This window comes from Rhinolophus hipposideros (assembly GCF_964194185.1).
Source record: "Rhinolophus hipposideros genome assembly, chromosome: 9".
NCBI lineage: Eukaryota > Metazoa > Chordata > Mammalia > Chiroptera > Rhinolophidae > Rhinolophus > Rhinolophus hipposideros.
The window spans coordinates 70,393,998-70,416,343 of NC_138055.1; the positions used below are offsets into that span (position 1 = coordinate 70,393,998).

Sequence of the window (22,346 nt, forward strand, 5' to 3'; positions counted from 1 at the left end):
TGCTTTTTTTACGCTTGTAATCCTAAGCACAAAAAAGAATGTTTGGTACATAGTAGACACTCAAAACATTTAAGTATACTAAAGTATACCATCACTCTGACTGCTGTCTTGAGATTAGACTACAGGAAGTTAAGAGTGTAAACAGAAAGACCCACAAAAAAGCCATTGTAATTATCTATGAGATCAAGGAGGTGGCATTTCAAATGTGATCAGTAGTCAAGGTCTGAAAACATAAAAGCAAAGCCAACAGAATTTGCTAAGGGACTAAAGCTTCCAAAGTTTGGGGCCTAAGCAATCAATCTAAACAATGGAACTTCCATTAATTGAAATAGGGAAGATTGACAGAGGATCATCAGTGGGGTGTGGAATATCAGAAGCTCAGTTTGGACTACTTATGCAATGCTAAAGTCCCATGCAGTACAATTCTCCATTAGCAAATAGTAAAGTAGAAATATTTCCTCTATTGCTCAGAAGAATTTCCCTTAGGATCCTTGAATTTTTCCCCATTTTATAATTTAATTTTCTGCTTCCTATTGAAAATTTGGAAGTCGAAAATTTCACTGATATGTGGTATATAAACCAAAAACAAAAAAAGACCAATACAAACAAATGAGAAAGAAAAACTCATAGACACAGACAATAGTTTAGTGATTACCAGAGGGTAAGAGGGGTGGGGGAGGGAGATGAGGGTAAGGGGGATCAAATATATGGTGATGGAAGGAGAACTGACTCTGGGTGGTGAACACACAATGGGATTTATAGATGATGTAATACAGAATTGTACACCTGAAATCTATGTAAATTTACTAACAATTGTCACCCCAATAAATTTAATTTAAAAAAAAGAAAGAAAATTTGACTCCTTGTAGCAAAGATTTTTTTTTCAGTGAAAAGCTTAATTGACTAGAATATTCAGTAGATGTAAATATGTCAATGCAGAAATAGCACTGTAAACACCTCAAATCATAAAATATTTATTTGAAACAGAGAAATACTGAAAAATGTCATTTAATGTTACAGAAAAAATGCTGGTTTATTATTGAACAATTGAACTGATAAAATGGGTTTAAACTATTAAGCCAAATGAAGTTGACATATATTGCAGTGTAAGTAAAATAACCAATCACATGCCTCCTGTTCTAGTCTTCAGCATATCAACTGAAGCAGGGCTTTATCTGAAGTTTCTTAGTCACCAAAAAGGTAGATCTCTTCCAAACAGACCTTAGTATCAACAAGAGAAGATTTTGTGGAGAGAAACTACTTGACTACATTTTCCTCGTGCCTATTTTTATCTTTCTAGTCTCTTCAGATAAGAAAACAAGCAAATTTTTGATAAATAATAATTTACCATCATACTATGTCATAGGGTATATTTCTTTATCCCCAATCTCTGAGGAAACAAACAATATGATGCTGGGGTTTATATAAAACAAGTAAAAAGCTATACACAGAAGCTGAGTCTATGAAATTAATTATGTAGGGTTTTGCACAGACCTGGTCCATTGTCAGTATCTAATACCCGTTTGTCCTTTTACATGATGCTGGGCTGCCTGCATGTCGCAATCTACATTACAATCCAGGCCCCCTCCCAGTGATTCCAGGTTGGGTTGCAGAGAGCATCACGTGCTGGTTAAAACTCTGCAGCAGAGGGCAACTCAGGGCTTTCTCCTGCAGCCCAGGCTTCCTGGCAGGCTACTCCTGCTGCCAGGCCACTAGCTATTGTGGTCCTGCCCTCCGCGGCCCAGCCTGCAGCGAGCGCATCCCGCGCTGGGCTCGAGCTCCTGCGGGAGGATGGAGCCAGCGGAGAGCGTGGTCCCCAGGAGCCTGGGAAGGCAGGCTGGCTGAGCCGTTACCGGTCTGCGCAGTCAGGGCATCCTCTGTGTGCCGCCATGGTTCTCGGGAAGAAACTAAGTTGCTTATGGACCTTAGGTCTCTGTCTGGTAGCCAGTAAATCTCCCAAAATCCCCTCCATCACAGACCAGAGTTTCATAGACCAGTGTGTCAAGGCTCACAACGAAATGCGTGGCAAAGTCCAGCCCCACGCGGCCAACATGAAACACATGGTGAGAAAGAACCTGGCTGGGATCTCATTTCTCAGGTTTACCCTAAGGTATCTGGGCGATTAATTTCATGGGCACAGTGTGAATTCAGTCTAGACTTTCTGCAAAGAGCTAAAAATCATACCTGGGCTGGGCTGTATCCTACAGGGTGGTGCTGGAGAGAATGAGAAAGGAAAACTTGTAGCTGTTACTTTATATATATATATATATATATAAAATATAACAACCAACAAACACTGTTAATGTTCAGTTTTCCAATGTCTGTTTTTGACCTTCAAGTTCAATCATGGTCTGCCTCCTAAGATACAGATCACGTTTTTTCAGATGTTTTGCCCCTGAACCAGATGGATTGCCATCATTCTACCTCTGACATAAGTTTCCTTACTGCTTGCCAGCTGTTAAACACGTGGTTCAGGCAAGTTTGCCACTAACATTTGTGGCTTAGAAGAAGAATAAACATGGAAGCCCACATACAGTCTCATTGTTTGCTCAGTAATTAAATCTTGATTAAGTAAAGAATATGTGGCTTAAGGATTTCATCTAACTTGTTAGGATGGATTTGGATTTGATCAGAATAATTTTGTTCATTTTCATTCATGTTATCAGTAACTAAATTTTAATCTTTTAGAAAATTATCAATGCTGCCAATTAAAATTAAAGGCAAACTTATAATGGGTGAATATCAATGTTTTGTACTTTAAATATTTTTTTTTTAATTTTTAGAAAATCTAATTAAGTCTTCTTACATGTTTTCATAAAATTGAAATTGTTCATCATTGTAGTGTTCATACCCATCAGTGGCCAAAGTAAAGAACAGATATCATGCTTCACTAGGGTAGCCCACAGATCTACTTTAATCCCTACTTAATGGTAATGGAAATTCTTATCATTGCATGGTGTTCCCCTAATCCCCAAAATGCGAACAAAAAGAAGTGAGGAAGCAGATCCTGAGTAGTATTGATAAACTGTATTATATAATGTAAGAACATTGTTGTCCTGCTGAAAGGAAAGATTTGACAAGTTGATCTCTTCTCTTGCCTCAGAGCTTCCACAGTTCAAAACTTTCCTAGAGTCTGAACCAGTGTCCGTCTCCAATGTCAACAGCAACAATATTCACAAACCTATTTACCACTTACAGATGTCGCATGTTTTACAACCATGTGACAAAAGATGCAGATATTCAGTATTGTGGGTTACACTGAACCCATGCTAAGGTTAGAATGAGGGGAATCTTTTTTTTATAATAAATTGTGTGTGTGTGAGTGTGTGTGTGTGTGTGTGTGTGTAGTATGCAATAGCCTATAAAGTCTGTGCCCCGAGCATGTAATCCTTCCTACCGAGGTCTCAGGGTGGTATGAGTTTTAGTTATTATTATGGCTGCAACCCATTTCCAGCAATAAGTTTTATAAGAGGTCAGGCTGGGCTATGGTATGAAATAAACCTTGAAATCTCATGTATTTATTTTCATGAAATGAATTTCAGTGTAATATTTAGTTCTCACAGTGACAGGGGATAAAAATGTAATATTTAGCAGTTGGGGTACACTCCTTTCCCCATTATTAAACACACACACACACACACAAACATACAGGGGAAGCATCTTTAGGAATCAAGTCAATAATCATCATTATCTTTGCAAACTAGTCATGATCGGGATGCCAAAGGTGCTGCCCGTCCAGGTCTGGACATGCTACTGCTCCCATGGTGGTCCCATGGCACAGAAATCTTGGAGGCTGGGAAAACCATGTTAGAAATCCTAACTTCCTAGAACACTGTCCTTCCATGCCCTGTGATATCTTGCTGTATGTTCAAGGTTCTGATTCTGGTAGTAGCTTTTATGTTTAGCTTCTTAAGCTTTCTACTATGCCAAATTCTAGAGGCAAGGAATTATAGGGAGTCTATCTACCCGCTGGGAATGCCTTCTTTGGAGTTGTGGAGATAGGAATGGGAAATGCAAAGACTAAACCCTTAAAGAATCAGATGCCCAAGAAGATGAAGCAAATCCATTTGCCCTATCTTTCCTGTTAAGTACAGCGAAAAACCTTGTATAGTATTTTTTTTAAAGCAAATATAAAAAGACTTTTAAAGTGGGAGAGAAGGAAGCAGACAGTTCAACTAGCATCAACAAGGTTCAAAGAATGATACAAGGTGAGTTCTCCGGATTTCCTGTTTGACTCTTGTACATCCTGGACTAGGTACTAAACAAGTCTGAATCCAGAAATGTTAACGAATGCAGAGAATAAAAGCCTCAAGAAAAGCCTGCTTTCTCTTGCCAGAGAACCAGGAAAGTGGCAACCTAGTAAGGCAGACACCATTTTTCACAATCACCATCCTAGTCTGGATAAAAAACACAGGAAGAAACAACAACCCTCCCAACATTTTCAGCAAAGGCCAAGGGAAGAGCCTCGACTACCAGCCTGGCCTGACACTAATGAAGGACCACTCTCACCTCCTCTCCACCAGTGTTCTGTCAGAGGAGGCTAAGTGAAGAGGCTTCCAGCCCCCACCAGGCAGTAACAAGGTACCCCGCCTGCCCTGACAGTGTGGAGTCAGAGCATGGAGCCTGGACTTTCACTACCATCCAGCAGTAATAAAGGTGGTCCTCACAACAGCTCATTCCCCAGGGTGTCAGTGAAGGCCATGTGACGACTTCCAGCCCCATCTCAAAGTAATGGGGTATGCCCTTCTCTATTGTGGTGTCGACACAGGCCAAGTAGGGAGCTTAGATTTTCACCCCCAGCTGGTGAGAACAAGGCATTGCCTCTCCCTGTGGGATAGAGTCAGCAGAATCAAATGGGAGCCTGGATGTCCATCTCCTTCCAGTGGTAAGCAGTATCCTTCTCACAGTGAGGTTAAATAAGAGTGAGTGGGGAGCCTGGACTTTCACCCGCCAACCAGTTATACAGGGCTTTCCCCCCAATTGGGTGAGTGTCAGGGAAGACCTATGAAAGCAGGGGGATTAAATAAGGTCTAGAGTCTCATAATATAAACCTGAAAATGTTAAGGATACAATAAAAAATCACTCATCATACCAAGAACCAGGAAATATCAACGTGAGTGAGAAAAAGACAACAGATGCTAACACCAGGGGACACTGATGCTAGAAGTACCTGACAAGGATTTAAAAGTGGGCGTCACAAAAGTGCTTCGAAGAGTCATTACAAAAATGCTTAAAACAAGCAAAGAAATGGAAAGTCTCAGCATGGAAATGGAAGCTATAAAGAAGATTCAAATGGAAATTATACAATGAAAAATATAGTAAAAATTTAAAACTCATGGGATGGTTTGAATAGCAGAATGAATACAATAAAGAATGAATATGGAAAAAAAACTGTGAACTTGAAAATAGAACAATGGAAATGACCAAATCTGACCAACAGAGAGAAAATAAATGGAAGGGGGGAAATGAACAGAAATTTAGGGATGAGGGGACAATAATAATATATCTAAAATTCTTGTCATTAGAGCCCCAGAAGGAATGGAGAAAGATGGAGTGGAGTAGAAAAATATATTGAGAAATAATGGATGAGACCTTCCAAAATGTGGGTTAAGACATAAATAATATCTCTGAGTGATGATGAGCCCAAAGAAATTCATGCCAAGATACATCATAATCATACTCCAAAAAACTTAAGACAGAGAAAAAAATCTTAAAAACAGCTGGGAGAAGCAACACATTGTCTATTGGACAATAATAATTTCAATGTCATCAAATTTCTCATCCAAATTCATGGGTGCCGGAAGGAAGTGGCACAACATTTTCCATTTCAATGTCAGTTTCAAAAAAAAAATTCATCCAAGAATTCTACCCAGAGAAAATGTTCTTCAGAAATGAAGGTAAAATTAAGACATATGCAGCTTCAGGAATTAAGACAATTTGTTATCAGCAGACCTACTCTAAAAGGATACCTAAGAAAAGATCTTCAAACAGTAAGATGGTAAAACAAGGACTACTGCAACATCAGGAAAGAAGGAACAAAAAGACAAAGAGTAAAAGTATGAGTAAATATAATAAACTATTCCTCGCTTATGTATTATAAATTATGTTTGACTGTTGAAGCAAAAATTATAACATTGATATGGTTCTTAATGTATGTAAATATTCAAGATAATCACATTATTGGTGGAGAGAGTAGTAAAGGGACCTACATGGAAGTACAGTAGTCCCCCCTTATCCATGGGGGACACATTCCAAGACCTTCAGTGAATTCTTGAAACTGCATAATACTGAACTCTATACATATATAGATATATACATATATACTCGTGTGTGTGTGTGTGTGTGTGTGTGGACACACACACAAGATTTCTGTTCATGTCTTTCACCTACAAATTTAATGCCTTTTCCATCTTGACTAAGCACTTATCACACACTATGACCATAACTTTTGCAGTTTGAAGTGTGGCAGCACAACTATCACAAATTTCTTCACAATTTCAAAGATAGATTCGTTCTTACCACAGATCTTACCAACCTCAACATACAATTTTTTTTATTTCCTTATTAAGAACTTTCATATTTTCACTTAAAAGAAGCATTTTATGGCTTGTCTTTGGCATATCCAAATTCCAAGCATCACTACTCTTGCACTTTGGTGCCATTATAAAGTAAAATAGGGTCACTTGAACACAAGCACTGTGATACCATCACAATCAACCAAGATGAGTACTGAATGACTAATAGGCAGGTAGTGTACCTAATATGGATACGCTAGACAAAAGGATGATTCACATCTTGATGGGACAGAGGAGAATGACACAACATTTCATCATAGTGCTCAGAATGTTATGCAATTTAAAACATGAATTATTTATTTCTGGAATTCTCCATTTAATATTGTTTGACGACAGGTAACTGAAACAATGGAAAGCAAAACCACAAATACGGGAGACTACTGTAATATTTCTACATTTCAGACAAACTTTAAAATGCTGGCACCATTAGATTGTGATTAGTTACATATATTATGTAATACCAAAGCAACCACTAAAACATCTATATAAAAATATATACTTAAAAACTCTATGGACAAATCAAAGTGGAATTCTAAATAATGGTCAAGTAACTCACAGGAAGGCAGGACAGTGAAACAGGAATGAAAACTAGAGGGGTTAAATAAAAACTAATAAAATCAAAATAGTATAAATACATCAATTTAAAAACAGAGATTGGCAGCATCAATTCAAACAAATAAAAAACCCAAACAAACCAACAAGCTATAACCAAGAAATTCACTTCAAATAAAATACGAGGTAGTTTGAAAGTAAAAGGATGTGGAAAGACACATCACACAAACATTAATCAAAAGAAAGCAGAAGTGGATTCATTAATATCAGGTGAAATAGATTTCAGAGCAAAGAAAATACTAGAGAATGGCATTACATAATGATAAACTGATCAATCCATCACAAAGAAATTGCAATAAAATTTTAGATTCCCCAAACAACACATGTTTAACTTACAGGAACGAAAGCCAATATAACTCTAAAAAGAAATTGAAAAGTTCTCAACTACATTTGGAGATTTCAATACTCTTCTCTCAACAATCAGACAGAAAATCAGCAAGAATAAGAACAACTTAATATATTAAACAACAAAGATCTCATTAGCACGTATAGAACACTCCACTCAACAAATAGAAAATAGGCACATTCTTATCAAGTGCCTATGGAATATTAACCAAGACTGACCATATCCTGAACTATAAAATAAAAACTCACCAATTAAAGAGAATTGAAACTATACAGATTATATTCTCAGAACACAATGATATCAAAACAGTTATCTACAGCAAAAGATAACAAGAACCTTTTTAAATACTTAGAAATTAAACACACTTGTAAATAATATATGAGTCAAAGAGGAAGTCACAAGGAAAATTTAAATATATATAACATTATATATAATTATATCATGCATTATATATATTGATATATGTATGTGTGTGTGTATATATATACATATATATATATACAAAACGCAATATATTAAAACCTATTCAGTGCAGTAAAGGAAGTGCTGAGAGGAAAATGTGTAGCACTAAGTGGTTATATTAAAAAAGAGGAAAGCTCTTAAGTGGAGAATCTAAATTCTACCTAAAGAAGAGAAAAAGTAAAATACACGCAGATGGAAAAAAAAATAATAAAGAAAAGAAGAAATCAACGACGTTGCAAATAGAAAAAAAAATCAATGGAATAAAAGTCTTATTCTTTAAAAAGATCAATATATATACAATGGCACAAATTACCAATATCAGGAATGAATCCGGATAGCATTAAGACCCTGCACACATATACTATGGACAACTCTACACACATTTGATAAAAGATAGTGAACTTTGATCTAAATTTTACACCTTATACAAAAATTAACACAAAAGGAAACACATATTTAAATGGAAAAACCTAAAAATATAAAACTTTTAAGAGAAAAAGTGGAGAAAGTTCTCAGGACCTACAGCTCAATGAAGCTTTGTAATACAGTGGATCACTTTGATTAAACATGACACCAAAATCACAGCAACAAAAGAAAAAGTCAATAACTTGACCCTCATCAAAATTAAAAATTTATGTTATTTAAAATACCTTGTTAAGAAATGAAAAGACAACCTACAGACTAGGCAAAATATATAAAAACCACTTATCTCAGAAAGAACTACTGTCTAAAATATATAAAGAACTCTAAAAACTCAACTGTAAGAAACAAAAACAAAAACAAAATTTAGTTAGGATATGAAGACTGAACAGATATTTCATCACTAGAATATACACATGAAAATAAGCACATGTAAATATGTTCAGCATCCTTAGCCACAAGGAAAAAGGAAAAGAAAAAACAAACAAACAAACAAAAAAAAACAATGTGATATCACCACCAAAAGCTAAAAATAAAAAATAGTGCCAATATCAAATACTGGAGTAAATGTGGAGAAACTATATCTGTCATACTTTGCTGGTGGAAACATAAAATAGTACAGCCACTCTTGAAAATAGTTTTGCATTTGTTGGTTGCCTCTTTATTTTTTTGATGGTTTCTTTTGCTGTGCAGCAGCTTTTTAGTTTGATAAGTCCCATATGACCCAGCAAGCCCTCTACTGGGTATATACCCCCCAAAATCTGAAAACACTTATCTGAGTAGATATATGTGATCTGATGTTCACAACAGCTTTATTTATGGTGGCCAAAACATAGAAACAACCAAAGTGTCCTTCAACAGATGATTAGATAAAGAAGATGTGGTACATATACACAATGGAATACTACTGTGCCATAAGAAAAGATGAAATAGTGCCATTTGTGACAACATGGATGGATCCTGGACACTTTTTCCTTTTCCTTTTATCTTAGAAGGAGAAAAACATATTGCTACACAAAAACCTGATCATACATATTCATTGCAGCTTTATTTGTAATAGCCCAAACTTGTAAATACCCAAATTTCCATCAATAATTGAAGGCTAAACAAACCATGGTATACCCATACCATAGCATACTTCTTAACAATAAAAAGGAACATACTAATGATGCATGAAATAGTGTGGATGGATCTCGAGAGAATTATGTTGAGTTAACAGAAAGCCAATTTCAAAATAGTTACATACTCTGAAATTCTACTTATATAACATTCTTGAAATGACAAAATTATAGAGATAGAGAACACATTAGTGACTGTCATGGGTTAGGCATAGTGTGGTGGAGTGAGTATGAACATAAAGGGTTAGCATGAGGGATCCCTGCGGTGATAGGAGAGTTCTGTATCTTCATTGTGGGGCTGGTTTCTTCAATTTACCCATGCGATAACATTGCATACAACTAACTACACAAACACAATAAATGCATGCCCAGCTATTGAAATCTTAAGGTCTGTTGATTGTATCAATGTCAATATCTTGATTTTGATATTGTACATAAATAACATAAATAACATAAATAATTACTAATGGTGAAACTACATGAAGTTTATACAGGACCTCTGTGCACTACTTTTGTAACTTCTTGTGAACCTACAATTAGTTTAAAATAAAAATATTTTTAAAAACCATCTTTTCAATAACAGCTACATTAAGACATTGTCACTTTTCTCAAAAGTTGTTTCTGGACTCTGTTCTGTTCCATTAGGCTATTTGTTTCCCCTTGTGCTAATACCATAATGTCTTTAATGCAGCTTTATGATGCCTTGATATCTGGTAGAGCAAGTTCCATAGTTTTGTTTTACTTTTTAAAGATTGCCTTAGCTGCTGTTGGTTCTTTAAACTGCCATATAAATTTTATAATAAATTTCCACTAAGAAAAATCTACTTGAATTTTCATTAAAAGTGAATTAAATATCAAGATCAGCATTCTTTACAATATTGAGTCTTCCAGTCCATGAGCATTATATACTCTTCCATTTATTTAAGTCTTAAAATTTCTCTTAATGATGTCTTTTACCTTTCAATGTAGAGATCTTTTTATATCAGTAATTTATTGTATTTATTTAAACATATTTGATATTTTTCATGCTATTTGTTTCTGGAGTATGTATGAAAACACAATTTTGTATATATTCCTGGTATCTAGCAACTTTGATAATTTCACTTATTTTTTATAGTTTTGTTTGTACATTCATATGAAATTTCTGTGTACCCAGTCATGTCATCCGTAAATAATGATAAATCCAATCCTTATACATTTTATATATCTTTTGTCTTATATATTTATAGTGTACATGTTTTATTATACTACGTACATACAGTCCAGTACATTAAAATAGAAATTAATGAGACATCTTGTTTCATTCCCAATTTTGTGTGAAAGTTTTTAATATTTCACCATTTTATATTGATGCTTTTTGGCTTTTGCAGATACTTTTGATCAAATTAAGGATATGCTATGCCTAGTGTTCTAAGAGGCTTTTTTCCCTTTTAAATTATAAATGGGTACTCCTCCTTTACTTATGATATATTTGCATGACCATCTGAATTACTAGACTGAAGTCTGACTTACTTCAATCATATTCAATTATATGTTGAGGCCATCTGCTAGGTACTGGAAATACAAAGATGAACTGTCAAGAGAGTGGGTCATAGAATGTTTCTGAAGCAGAACTAAAAAACAAAAAAAGACTAACGGTGAACATGAAATAGAAATTATATTTTATTAAAATAATAAATTTAAATAAAATTTGATCACTGTCATCAGAATAACTTCAATCCAAACAAATATGGACAATTAACTCTGAATTATTTTTATCTTTCAGACTTGGGATGAAGGTTTAGCAAAGGCTGCTAAAGCATGGGCAAACAAGTGCAAATTCGCACACAACACCTGTTTAGGAAAATCATATGAATGCCATCCGATTTTTGAATATGTTGGAGAAAATATCTGGTTAGGAGGATTAAGCATATTTACACCGAAATTTGCTGTTGTTGCTTGGTATAATGAAACTGAATATTATGATTATAATAGTTTATCATGTACCGCAGTTTGTGGCCATTATACACAGGTAAATATTTAACATTTTATAGATTAGCTCTTATTTATACACATTTTAATCACAAGACAAGGTTTTTAGCATTTTCTTTTAAGCTTCTTTTGAGTATCCAGGAAACTCACTGTCATTTGAAAGATATTTTTATTGGATATAGAATTCTACGGAGTTTTGTTTTTTTCTGAACTTTTAAAATTATTCCACTGTCATCTTACCTGCCTTATTTCCAACTACAAGTCTATTATAATCCTTTTCTTTTTATTCCTGTGTATGTAATGTGTCTTTGTTTGATGATTGACTAAAATGTTTTCTCTAATATGAGTCTGGAGCAATTTCAAAATGTACTGAAGTTTTCTTCATGTTTTTGTGCTATAGTTTACTGGATTTCTTGTAACTGTAGATCCATAATTTAAATCAAATTTGGAAAAATGCTGGCGAATGTTTCTTGCAATATTTGTCACTCTCTCTCACTTCTGTCTTCTCAGAGTCTAGTTACTCTGAAGGCCATTTGAGCTCCCACAGTTTATTAATGCTTTCTTCTCTTTTTTTCTTGAATTTTTTTCACTCTGTGATTAACTTTATATAGTCTGATGTGTATTTAAGTTCATTAATCTTTTCTTCTGTAATGTTTAATCTACTGTTAATAACATTTACTTTTAGTTTATTTTTCATCTTAGATGTGAAAGTTTATATCTCTAAAAGTTTTATTTTTGCCTTTTTTATATCATCAGTAACTATATCTAGAGTGTTTAATCTTTCATCTAGCTTTTTAACCATGTGGGATACAGTAATACTAATTAATGTTTTCCCTGATAATACTAGCATCTATGTTAGTTCTAGTGTAGTTAAGATAAACTGATTTTTCCTCTTTGTTATAGTTTATTAAATTCCTAAAATATTCTAAGGAGTGGGTATTTTAAGGATCTTGCTTCATGTCATTTAATTAAGTGGGAAACTAGCTCAGAATCAATCTGACTCTCTAAAACTACATACCTGGTTAAAAGCAAAACTCATCTTTTCTCAGTTCACTGGGCTTTTACTACACTCTGCTGCGTCTCAAAGAGCCATTAAAATATGTTTTGCAAAACTGCTGATTATGGCTACACCCGGGCCCTGGGAAACAGTGACTAATACATCATTTTATAAAATATGTCAATACATTGTGTGAATTGAATTGTGAAATAAATAAGTTCAAAAAATTCATTTGTGTTGTCAAATCTACATTAATTTTTCTTGGATTATTTTGTTTTACAAATGGAATAAATAAGTATTTTTCCCATTGTTCATTGGGGAAATGGAGGAAAATTCCATACTGTCATTATCACAAAGGAATGCTAATGTTTTTACCTTTTTATCTCTCTCCTACTGTCTTGTTTTCCAGAGGAATATTTTTCTTTTGAACAACTGCTATTCTTTGTAACTAAACAAAAATAAAGTTCACTATCCTCATGGCAGGCTGTTTTTTTGTTTGTTTGTTTTAGGGTTTTTTTTTTTGTTTTTTTGCAATAAACTCAATGTATACCTAATCTCTATCCCTATCTGTCTCATGATTTTACAGAGGTAAGAATATGGTTAAGACCGCAAAATTTAAAATGTGATCATAAACTAAGTAGAATGTTTCAGAGAAAAATATAAAAGGTAATTATTGTTTTCATTTATTGTGAAATGAAATCATTTCATTGATTTTAATACTGTTTGTGTTATATACCCATTGGGAAAATAAAAATCTATTTCATACATCATCTAGAAGTAATTAATATTTTGGCTATATATTATATTCTTTTGATTTATGAAGATTTAGTTAGTAGTCTTCAAAAACAGTTTTTAAAAATTTAAACTAAGTATTAGAAATTAACAGAAAAGTAACCAATACGTGCTTGGGTACATTCATTTTTTGTAGCATGACAAAGATTATACCTATTCCCATAATGCACTGTTTGGATAGAGTTGTTTGGCATATTTTATTTAAAAATTCCTTTCCTTACAGGTAGTTTGGGCCAATTCATATAAAGTTGGTTGTGCAATTACAATGTGTTCTCACCTTGGGGAAGCTGAAACTGCAATATTTGTATGTAACTACGGACCTGCGTAAGTTATTTTGCTATTAAAAATATTTTATACGGAAATAAATGTTATTAATTGTTTCCAAAAATAGAATCTTATATTAAAAAGACAACTATATTTTGGTAAATGAAGTCTCCCTCTATAATGCTGAACAAAAGCAACAGATGAAAATAGAAAGTGGTAAGAGAATATAACCTTGTGTACAGAATTATATCTGTCATGAAATATTAAACTTGAGAGTGAAATGATGAAGATTGTTTGTTAAGTAAAAAAAGATAATATAAAATACATTGCCACACTAATATCTAAATTCTGGGAAACAAAATAGATGGGTATATTATATAGCATAACTGGAATGAGTAAATAATTGGGAATGATGGTAAAAAGCACATCTACTAAGAAAAACTACCATGATTTTTCATTGCCTTGCTGAGAATTGCACATCTAAACAGCACTACAACATAAGCCTAATGAAAGGCTCCAAAACAAAACTTGAACTTTGATTGCAATGAATCATACAAGAAAGAAAATAAAATCTACTGATAATCCACTCTTTAAAAAACAAAAACTTTTAAATAAAATGTAGAAAAGATGAAAAACATGTATTCTTTGCCAGAATACATGTAGGGGATTGGTAAAAAGAAGCTGAGCCTTGCTAAAATTACTATGGAGAGGTACAAACGTGTTTATCTCTTTCTATATTTTTGGCCACTCCCTCTCAGATGCAGAAACAAGAATGATAAATGCATAACTTAACAAGAAGGGAAACAAAGGACAGATGAAACAAATAAAATAAATAAGAAAATGGTAGCCTCATCCCTACCTATATCAATAATCCCATCCAATCTAAGCAGTACAAACACCCAAAGGAAAAGGCAGAGATTATGAGACTGGATAAGAAATCCAAAACCAATTATACCTTGCCTACAAGAAGCAAGCTTTAAATATAAAGACACAAATAGATGAAAAGAAAAAGGATGGGAAAAGGTTTACAATGCTAACAGTCAAAACAAAGCTGCAGTGTCTATATTAATACCAGATAATATAGACTTCAGAGCAAAAAAATGTTACCAGTGATTTAAAAAACAAGGCCATTACAAAATGATAATGGGGTTAATTAATTAATCAAGAGGCAACTTAGAAAAAGTGGGGGAAATTCCTCAAAAGACACAAATTATATAGGAGAAATAAAATGAAAAGATAACTACAGAGCAAAATCTCTGACAAACATCCGTACAAAAATTCTAAACAAAATTTAGCAATGCAACAATACAGTAAAAGCACAATATACTTTGTCTAAATGAAGTTTATTCCAGGAATGTAGGGCTGGTTTAACATCCTAAAATGTAATTCGCCATCTTACTCAACCTAAAAATGAAGATCATATGATCATCTCAATAGATTGAGAAAAAGACAAAATTCATTTCCAATAAATGCTCTCTGCCAACTAGAAATAGAAGGAAACTGCTTAAATCTAATAAAAGGCATCTATGAAAAACCTGTATGTAACATTATAACTAATAGTAAAATTTTTTTGTAAAGTATCAGACAATACTTTTTCTTTAAATGACAGATAGTAAATATGTTAGGCTTTCCATAACATATACATTCTGTTATATATATATATATTTATCTTTGTGTTTTCATATTGTTTTAAATAACCCCTTAAAATATTTTTTAAAATTCTTAGCTCACAGACTGTACTAAAACAGACCACAGGCCAGATGTGGCCTGTGGGCCACACTGCTGATTGCTGGTTTATAGGTCCATATAGAAAATCCAATGGATTCAATGAAAACTGTTATAGAACTAATAAATAAATTTGGCAATTTTTCGGGAAACAAGATCAAAATATAAAACTCAATTACATGTCCATATATTAGCAATGAATAAGCATAAATTAAATTAAAATGACATTACCATTTATAACAGCATCAAAAAATAGAAATTACTTAAGGATAAATCTGTCAGAAGACATGACAGACCTGAACACTGAAAATTATATCACATTCACAAGAAAAATTAACAGACACAAATAATTAGAGAGATATACCTTATTAATGGTTAAAAGACATAAAATATACAAGTCTATTTGCAATTTAAATTTTGCTTATTCCATTTGCAAAAACAAAATAATCCCAGTGTTCTACAACAAAAAATATGTGACTGTCACAAACTTAATTACACTGGGATCCATCTAATTTGTGTTCCACAGAATATAACTGCCAATATAAACGGGATACCCGTAAAGAACAGTTTTAATAACTTTGAAAAAATTTTTTAACAAAAGAAATGAGCAAAGAATTTGGAGAAAAGTTATTGTTTTTTCTTTCAACACTCATGATCTAGTGAGTAACCAAAACCACTTGCATATATGAATGCAACTAGAGAAATTAACAGCCACTTAGTTAATCAATGTTTTTCTTTTTTACAGAGGAAATTTTCCAAATGTGCCCCCTTATGCTAAAGGAGTATCCTGCTCTATGTGCGAGGAAGAAGAAACTTGCGTAAAGAAACTCTGCCGTAAGGAAAAGAGGAAAAAAAAATTTGTAATATTTCATTTGAAGAGCAGTTTCCATAAATTCATTATATTTTAAAATTTGGCTCTCCTCAAGTTTACGGAGAATTTATGAATGAGATTGGATTGTTACCATATGATGAAATGAATCATTTGTCATAAATTATCATATTTAAACTAAGATGATCTTTCCCTTCTTCACTGATGATTTTCCCCCTCAGGCTAAAGGACAGAAAAGAGTGAAGTATAACTGGGACCAGGGTGCTGCTACACAATACATAATTGCTGTTATACAAATAACTCTTAGTGAAAATGTTTCTTATTTGTATTTGCTTCCATTTGCCTCCTCTCATTAGTTATTATTAAAATAGTGACTCACTCAGAAGTAATACATTAATCAATCTCCAAATTAATTGTGATTTTCTTTTATTTTTTAAACTATAGCTATCTCAGTAGATATGAAGAGGTTTTCATTTGCACTTCTCTAATGACGAATGGTGTTAAACATCTTTTCGTGTGCTTCTTACCACTTGTATTTAATTGTGATTTAAATCTAATGTTTCTCTTCCATCATCAGCCTTTTGGTTCTCAGAACAAAGATACCTTTTAACAATAAGTATATAAATTCTTGAGTGAGGACAGAGAGAAATGGGTGAAAGAAGAAGACTATTTAGAAAAAAAAACAAAAAAGAATGTGACGCCACAAAATAAGACAGACACAAAAAAATACATATTGAATGATTCTATTTCTTATAAAGTTCTAAATCAGAAAAAATTAGTTTACATTTGGAGACAGGATAGCAGTTACCTTTGGAGAGGAAAGAGGAGTTAGTAATTAGAAGAGAATAACAGATGGTTACTTAGGTGTGTCCACTTTGTAATAATTTATCCAACTTTCCATTTATGAGGTATGTATGTTCCTATATTCATGTTATACTTCAATTAAAGAGTAAATTAGAAGTACATTCCCTCTAATTTCAAAACTCCTTTAAGGCAACTTAAAAGATAAACTTATTAGCATTATCTCCCACTTGAAAACTAATGTTTTCTAGTCAAAGAGAGATAAAGATAACAATAATAAACTTTATTTTTCAGTTCGTCTTCCTGCCCAATATCCAACATATTGTCATTTCTTTCCTGAAACAGCACAATCACCCACTTCTCTTCCTACTCTATTCCAAAATGTTTTACACAAAGAAAATCAGATCAAATCACTTCTTAAAATTACTCCATTGTTTCATATTGCAATTAAAGAAAATCTGACTACGCCATGTGGCCACAAGCCCAAGCATGATCTGGCACTTGCCTCTGTCTCCTACTATACTTTTTATTAACCTCCCTTTGACACACTAACCTCCATTATCACCACCTTCAAATACTCCAAACTCTTTCTAATAATCCCAGCGTCTGAATCACCTGTGGGTCCGTTTCTATTTTTAAGATTGTTTCATTTCTCTTCGTTTTCATAACATGCTCTGTTTCTTGGTGTGGTACATTCTCTTTACAATTCCTCTCCTCCTTACATGCATATGCCACTCCTCCCATCAAGAACTGGAGCTGATTTCTCCTCCCCTTGAACAAGGACCTGACATTGTTCCAGTTCTAGGCCTAGCCTTTAAGAGACCTGGCAGCTTTGGCGTTTGCTCTCCTGGAACCTCCACCGCATATGGAGAAATCCATGCTCTCCTGCAGGAGAGGTCCCCCTGAGAAAGGCCATGGAAGAAGAGAGGTCATCTTTCTGTTTCAAACCCAACTGAGCTCCAGTGAAATGCAGCCATAACATTGAACCCTGATGACCCTACGTATAGCAGAGGAATTGCCTCGTAGAGCCAGACAACCCAGATAACTGTGAGAAATAATAATCAATTGTTATTCTTTTAAGCCATTAAGTTCTGGAAGTTTGTTTCACAGCAGTAGTTTGCAGAAACACTTGGTATAACTACGAAGTTCTTATTAAACACCTAACAACACGTGTAAAACATCAATGTAGAGCATTCTACCTTTTTCTCTGCTGAACAGACGAACATAGGGTCGTTCACCTTATCCAAATACAACTTAGTCAAGGCTGGGATACAGTTTATGTAAAGCTTGGCTCCCCCTCTTTCAAGGGTGTAGACTTGTAGGGTGTTCCACTGAGACCCTGTGTGGGTTCACTGTTGCCTTCCCCTGGTGGGTTCTGAATTCCAATCCCTTATTACTTGAGCACGCTGAAATTAGTAAAAAAGAGAAAAATCTGCTTAGACCTCAAGAGGGTTTCAGCCTCCTGCCCCTCACAGGTTCAAAATTGAACTAATAGCTTGGGTACAAAATGGGTATCTTCTGGGTTCATTTCTTCCACCTCTATGTCTCACCTGAATCTTGAGGTACTCAGTTCTCCAATTTTCTCTCTCTAGCCTTACAAAGTCAAAAAAGACTCTGCTGGTTTCTCTGTTTCCCCAAAATCGGCCTCTGCCAGGGCTAAGCCCAGATTTTCAGCCCTACACCTGGGCCCAGAATCAAAAGGTGGTCCCAGAGAAAGAGCAACTTACTTAGCAATGGCCCACCTCTCTACGGATCTCCACTCTGAAATCGCCATGCTCCAGTCTTTGTTGGTTTAGCAAATCTCTGATGCTCGGAAACATTGTTTTGTTGTATTTTATTTGGATTTTCTAGCTGCGCTTGATGACAGCTTTTGTCTATCACAAACTATTACTTCAGCAGGTACTGACAATGGCCACCGAAACACCACCACACAAGCAGCATACATTACAATAAACTCTGATACGTGGTAGGAGGTGTTCTTCCAACTTGTTCCTTTTCCAAATTATTCAGAAATTTGGGGCTGTTTTTGGCCCTTTCCTTTTGCAAATTAATGTTGAGATAAACTTATCAATTCCACAGAAAGACCTTGAGTTTTTGGTTGGAATTACATTGAAATTATAGATAAATTTAAGAAGAATTAATATTTTTAGAGCATTGGCTATTTATATTAATAAAGATCATTTTCTGGGATCTATTTTTAAACATCTTTCAGTTAAGTTTTGAAACTTTCTCAGTAAATATCTTGCACCATCAAATTAGATTACTTAGTGACAGGTATTTGTTGCTGCAATCCGTGGTATTTTAAAATATTTCCTAATTGATTTTTGCTGATTTATAGAAATATAAATTATTTTATATTAACCTATTATCCAAGAATCTTATGTAATTTTTTAATTATTTCTAATAGTTTGTTGATTCTCTTGCATTTTCTGTAAAAGTCATGTTATCCATAAAAAAATGCAAATTTGGTTCTGTCTTCTAATCTTTGTATCACTTATTTATTTTACCAATATGAATACTCAGTGACTCCTCTAGTGCATTGTTGAACATGAGCTGTAATTGGAGACACATATTCTCTTGTTCCTGTCCTTAGGTTAGGGATATGTTTCATCGTTACACATATTTGCTTTAGATTGTTTTTAATTAGTCCTCATTGCCAAGTTATGGAAGTTTCCTTATTTTGCTTTGAGCTTTTACCTTGAATGAATGTTTCATTTTACCAGAGTTTTTTCTGCACCTCTTGAAATTATCCCAATTTTTTTTTCCCATTAATGTCTTAATGTTGTAAAATATATTAAAACATTTACTTTTTTTTCTTTTTGGAAACAGTTTTGGAAGCAATACTTGGTAACTTTATTTTTTTTTAATTTATCTGTGTTTTAAATGCCTCTTTGAGTAAACACAAGTTTTTAAAAATTGGTCCATTTCACTAATGTTTTCTAATTATTTGTAAAGAGATAGGTATGTGGTAGTTTTCTAATTTTTTAAATCTTTTATCATATCCTATTTCCCTTTTCCCTTTTGTTTATTTATTATTTTCCTTGTTCTTATTTTTAAACCACTTTATTTAGGCATGTTTGAATACAGAAAGCTGTACATAAATTTAATGTATACAACATAACTGGTGAGATTTATACTTTCATATAGGTACTGGGAGTTAAGTGATGGCCTAGTAATCCAATTTTAAGCTATTATTTCATTCCCATGATAAATCCAACTTGTTCATGAGGTTTCTTTTACAGATGGCTAGGTTCTTGTTAATATTTTACTTATCATTTTTGCGCTTAATTTTACAATTATCAGTGGCCTGTAACGCTCCTTCATTTCTGCTCATATGATTTTGACTTCAAGATTGTGTAGTAGCTTCATAAAAGATTCAAAATTGGGAAGGTTATTCTTAATATTTTGGTTACAGTTTGTGTAGGATTCCAATTACTTATTTTTTGAATGTTGGGGAAAAGTTTTCTGTAAAATAATTTTGTTCAGGGTGTGTGGTGTGTATGTATGTGTGTGTGTGTGTTGATTTAATTATTTTCCATATTATGTGATATTTAGGTTTTGATTGGAAATTAGAAAATTCTTTTTGTCCAAGTTTTAATGAAATTCTCTTATATTATTTCTGCCTTATCTGTCGTGTTCCATTTATTTAATTCCTACAACTTAATTTGTGCCTTTTCTCAATTTTGTTGATCAGTGGTTATAGAAAGCTAACTTTTAGCTTTGTTGATTTGCTTTTTGAGAGACAGGACATATAGTGTAATGGTTAAATATATAGGCCTTGGACTCAGATGGCTTACCTCAGGAGGTGACTAAGAGGATTAAGTATGATAAACCATACAAAGTGATCTGAGCCCCAAATAAAATAAGTTCTCAATAAATTTCAGTTATTATTATAGTTAGGTTCCACACTATTTTCTATCTTTTGACCCAGTTTATTTTTTCATAACACTAATAATTCTCTGAAATGATACTTTTCATTCATTTTTATGTATTTCTTCCATTTTAAAATTGATGAGAGATTCTCTCCCCTAGTTTTCTGTAAGGAACTTTCTTTTTTCCTGACAACCATTTATATCCAAAGGCTGAAATCTTTCACACTACCTAGACATTCAAAAAATAAATGAATTTTTTTAATGACATTAATTCCTAACAAGAATCCTGTTAGAATTCAGGAGAAAACTACTCTGGGGAAACACATACAGCAAAATTTGGAGGACTCTAGGTACTCAAAACCCAGCATGAAGGAATTACTTTGGCACAGTGCCAAAAATAAAGTTAACTGCTGGATATAGTTTGGTTTTTGTGCCTTTAATATGAGAGATATTCTAGAAATATTTGTGGACGTGACATCGTTGACAAGGGGCACCATATAGATTTTTAATGACTGTGGGAGCTGCAGAGGAAGCTTTCATTTTCTTACAGCCAAACTAAGTTTCCTAAGTTGATTATCTTATTCTAAAAGTCAGAAAAGCAAGTGAAGCTTTTAAGTTTATAATATTTTTTTTCTATTTTAGGAAATAGAGAACTTGATAAATCTGAAGGTACGTATCAAAATGTTTCAGCTTTAATTCAATTATTTCCCATCTTTGAAACTAAATTGAGCTCTTAACCATTATGTTTTATTGACAGAATATCCATATTGGAATCCACTGGGGAAGGCACCTCCACAGAGAGCATGTCGTCTACTGTGCCTAATTTATATTCTGCTGAGAATGTTTTAAGTGTCATTAATGTACAACAGAAATTCTCAAGCATAACAAGAAAGGAACTATATGGCTAAATCTAACTCCCATCATTTTCATAATTAAAACTTCTTCTTTCTTGTCTGTTGTCTAAATTTAATGTCTGCTTTTAATTTAAAAACCGTATTGCATTATAGAAGAAGGGTAGCAGTAAAAACAAAAATCTTAAGGTTATTTTTTTAAATTACAATTTTACGTGTATCAAAAGAGTTCCATTCTCTAACATTCTAGGTTGCATTTTTTGTTACAGTAAATCTAAGAAATGAAATATTCCAGATATTAGGTACTTTCCTTATATACCAGTAGTTTCCTTTAAGAATATCACCAACAGTTCCCAAAACAAAATGTTATTAAGGTAAGTTTCAGATAGCACATCATGCTATATTATGTACATAATATTTGGGGAAATGGATGAGAACAGATTAAATTTTTAAAAAAATCAATTAAATTTTAAAACTTTGAAAGGTAAAGGTATGTTTTAAAAATTAAAATAATCTGCAGTATAGTTAACATCTCTACAAACCAAAGAATCGCTCAATTCTGGCATATGTCTTGTCTGAAGACAAAGAAAAAACGACACACACATACCAAATTATTCAATTAATTCCGTTTTAGAAATCATTTATGTTGAATTGTTGACTCTCATGGACTAAATTATCAGATCTTTTTCATCTTGAATAAAGCAACCACCA

At 33.4% G+C, this 22,346-nt stretch overlaps 1 protein-coding gene across 1 annotated transcript; it reads left to right on the forward strand.

Annotated features, from left to right (window-relative positions):
* Positions 1-1,889: 1,889 nt before the first annotated feature.
* LOC308501924 (GLIPR1-like protein 1) lies at positions 1,890-21,633 on the forward strand (the record flags this gene model as incomplete). The annotated part of the gene is made up of 6 exons (XM_081058985.1): positions 1,890-2,063; positions 11,299-11,544; positions 13,517-13,617; positions 16,028-16,116; positions 21,427-21,453; positions 21,542-21,633. The coding sequence occupies 6 exons, from the start codon at positions 1,890-1,892 to the stop codon at positions 21,631-21,633; spliced, it is 729 nt and encodes a 242-aa protein (XP_080915111.1).
* Between the last annotated feature and the right edge of the window lie 713 nt (positions 21,634-22,346).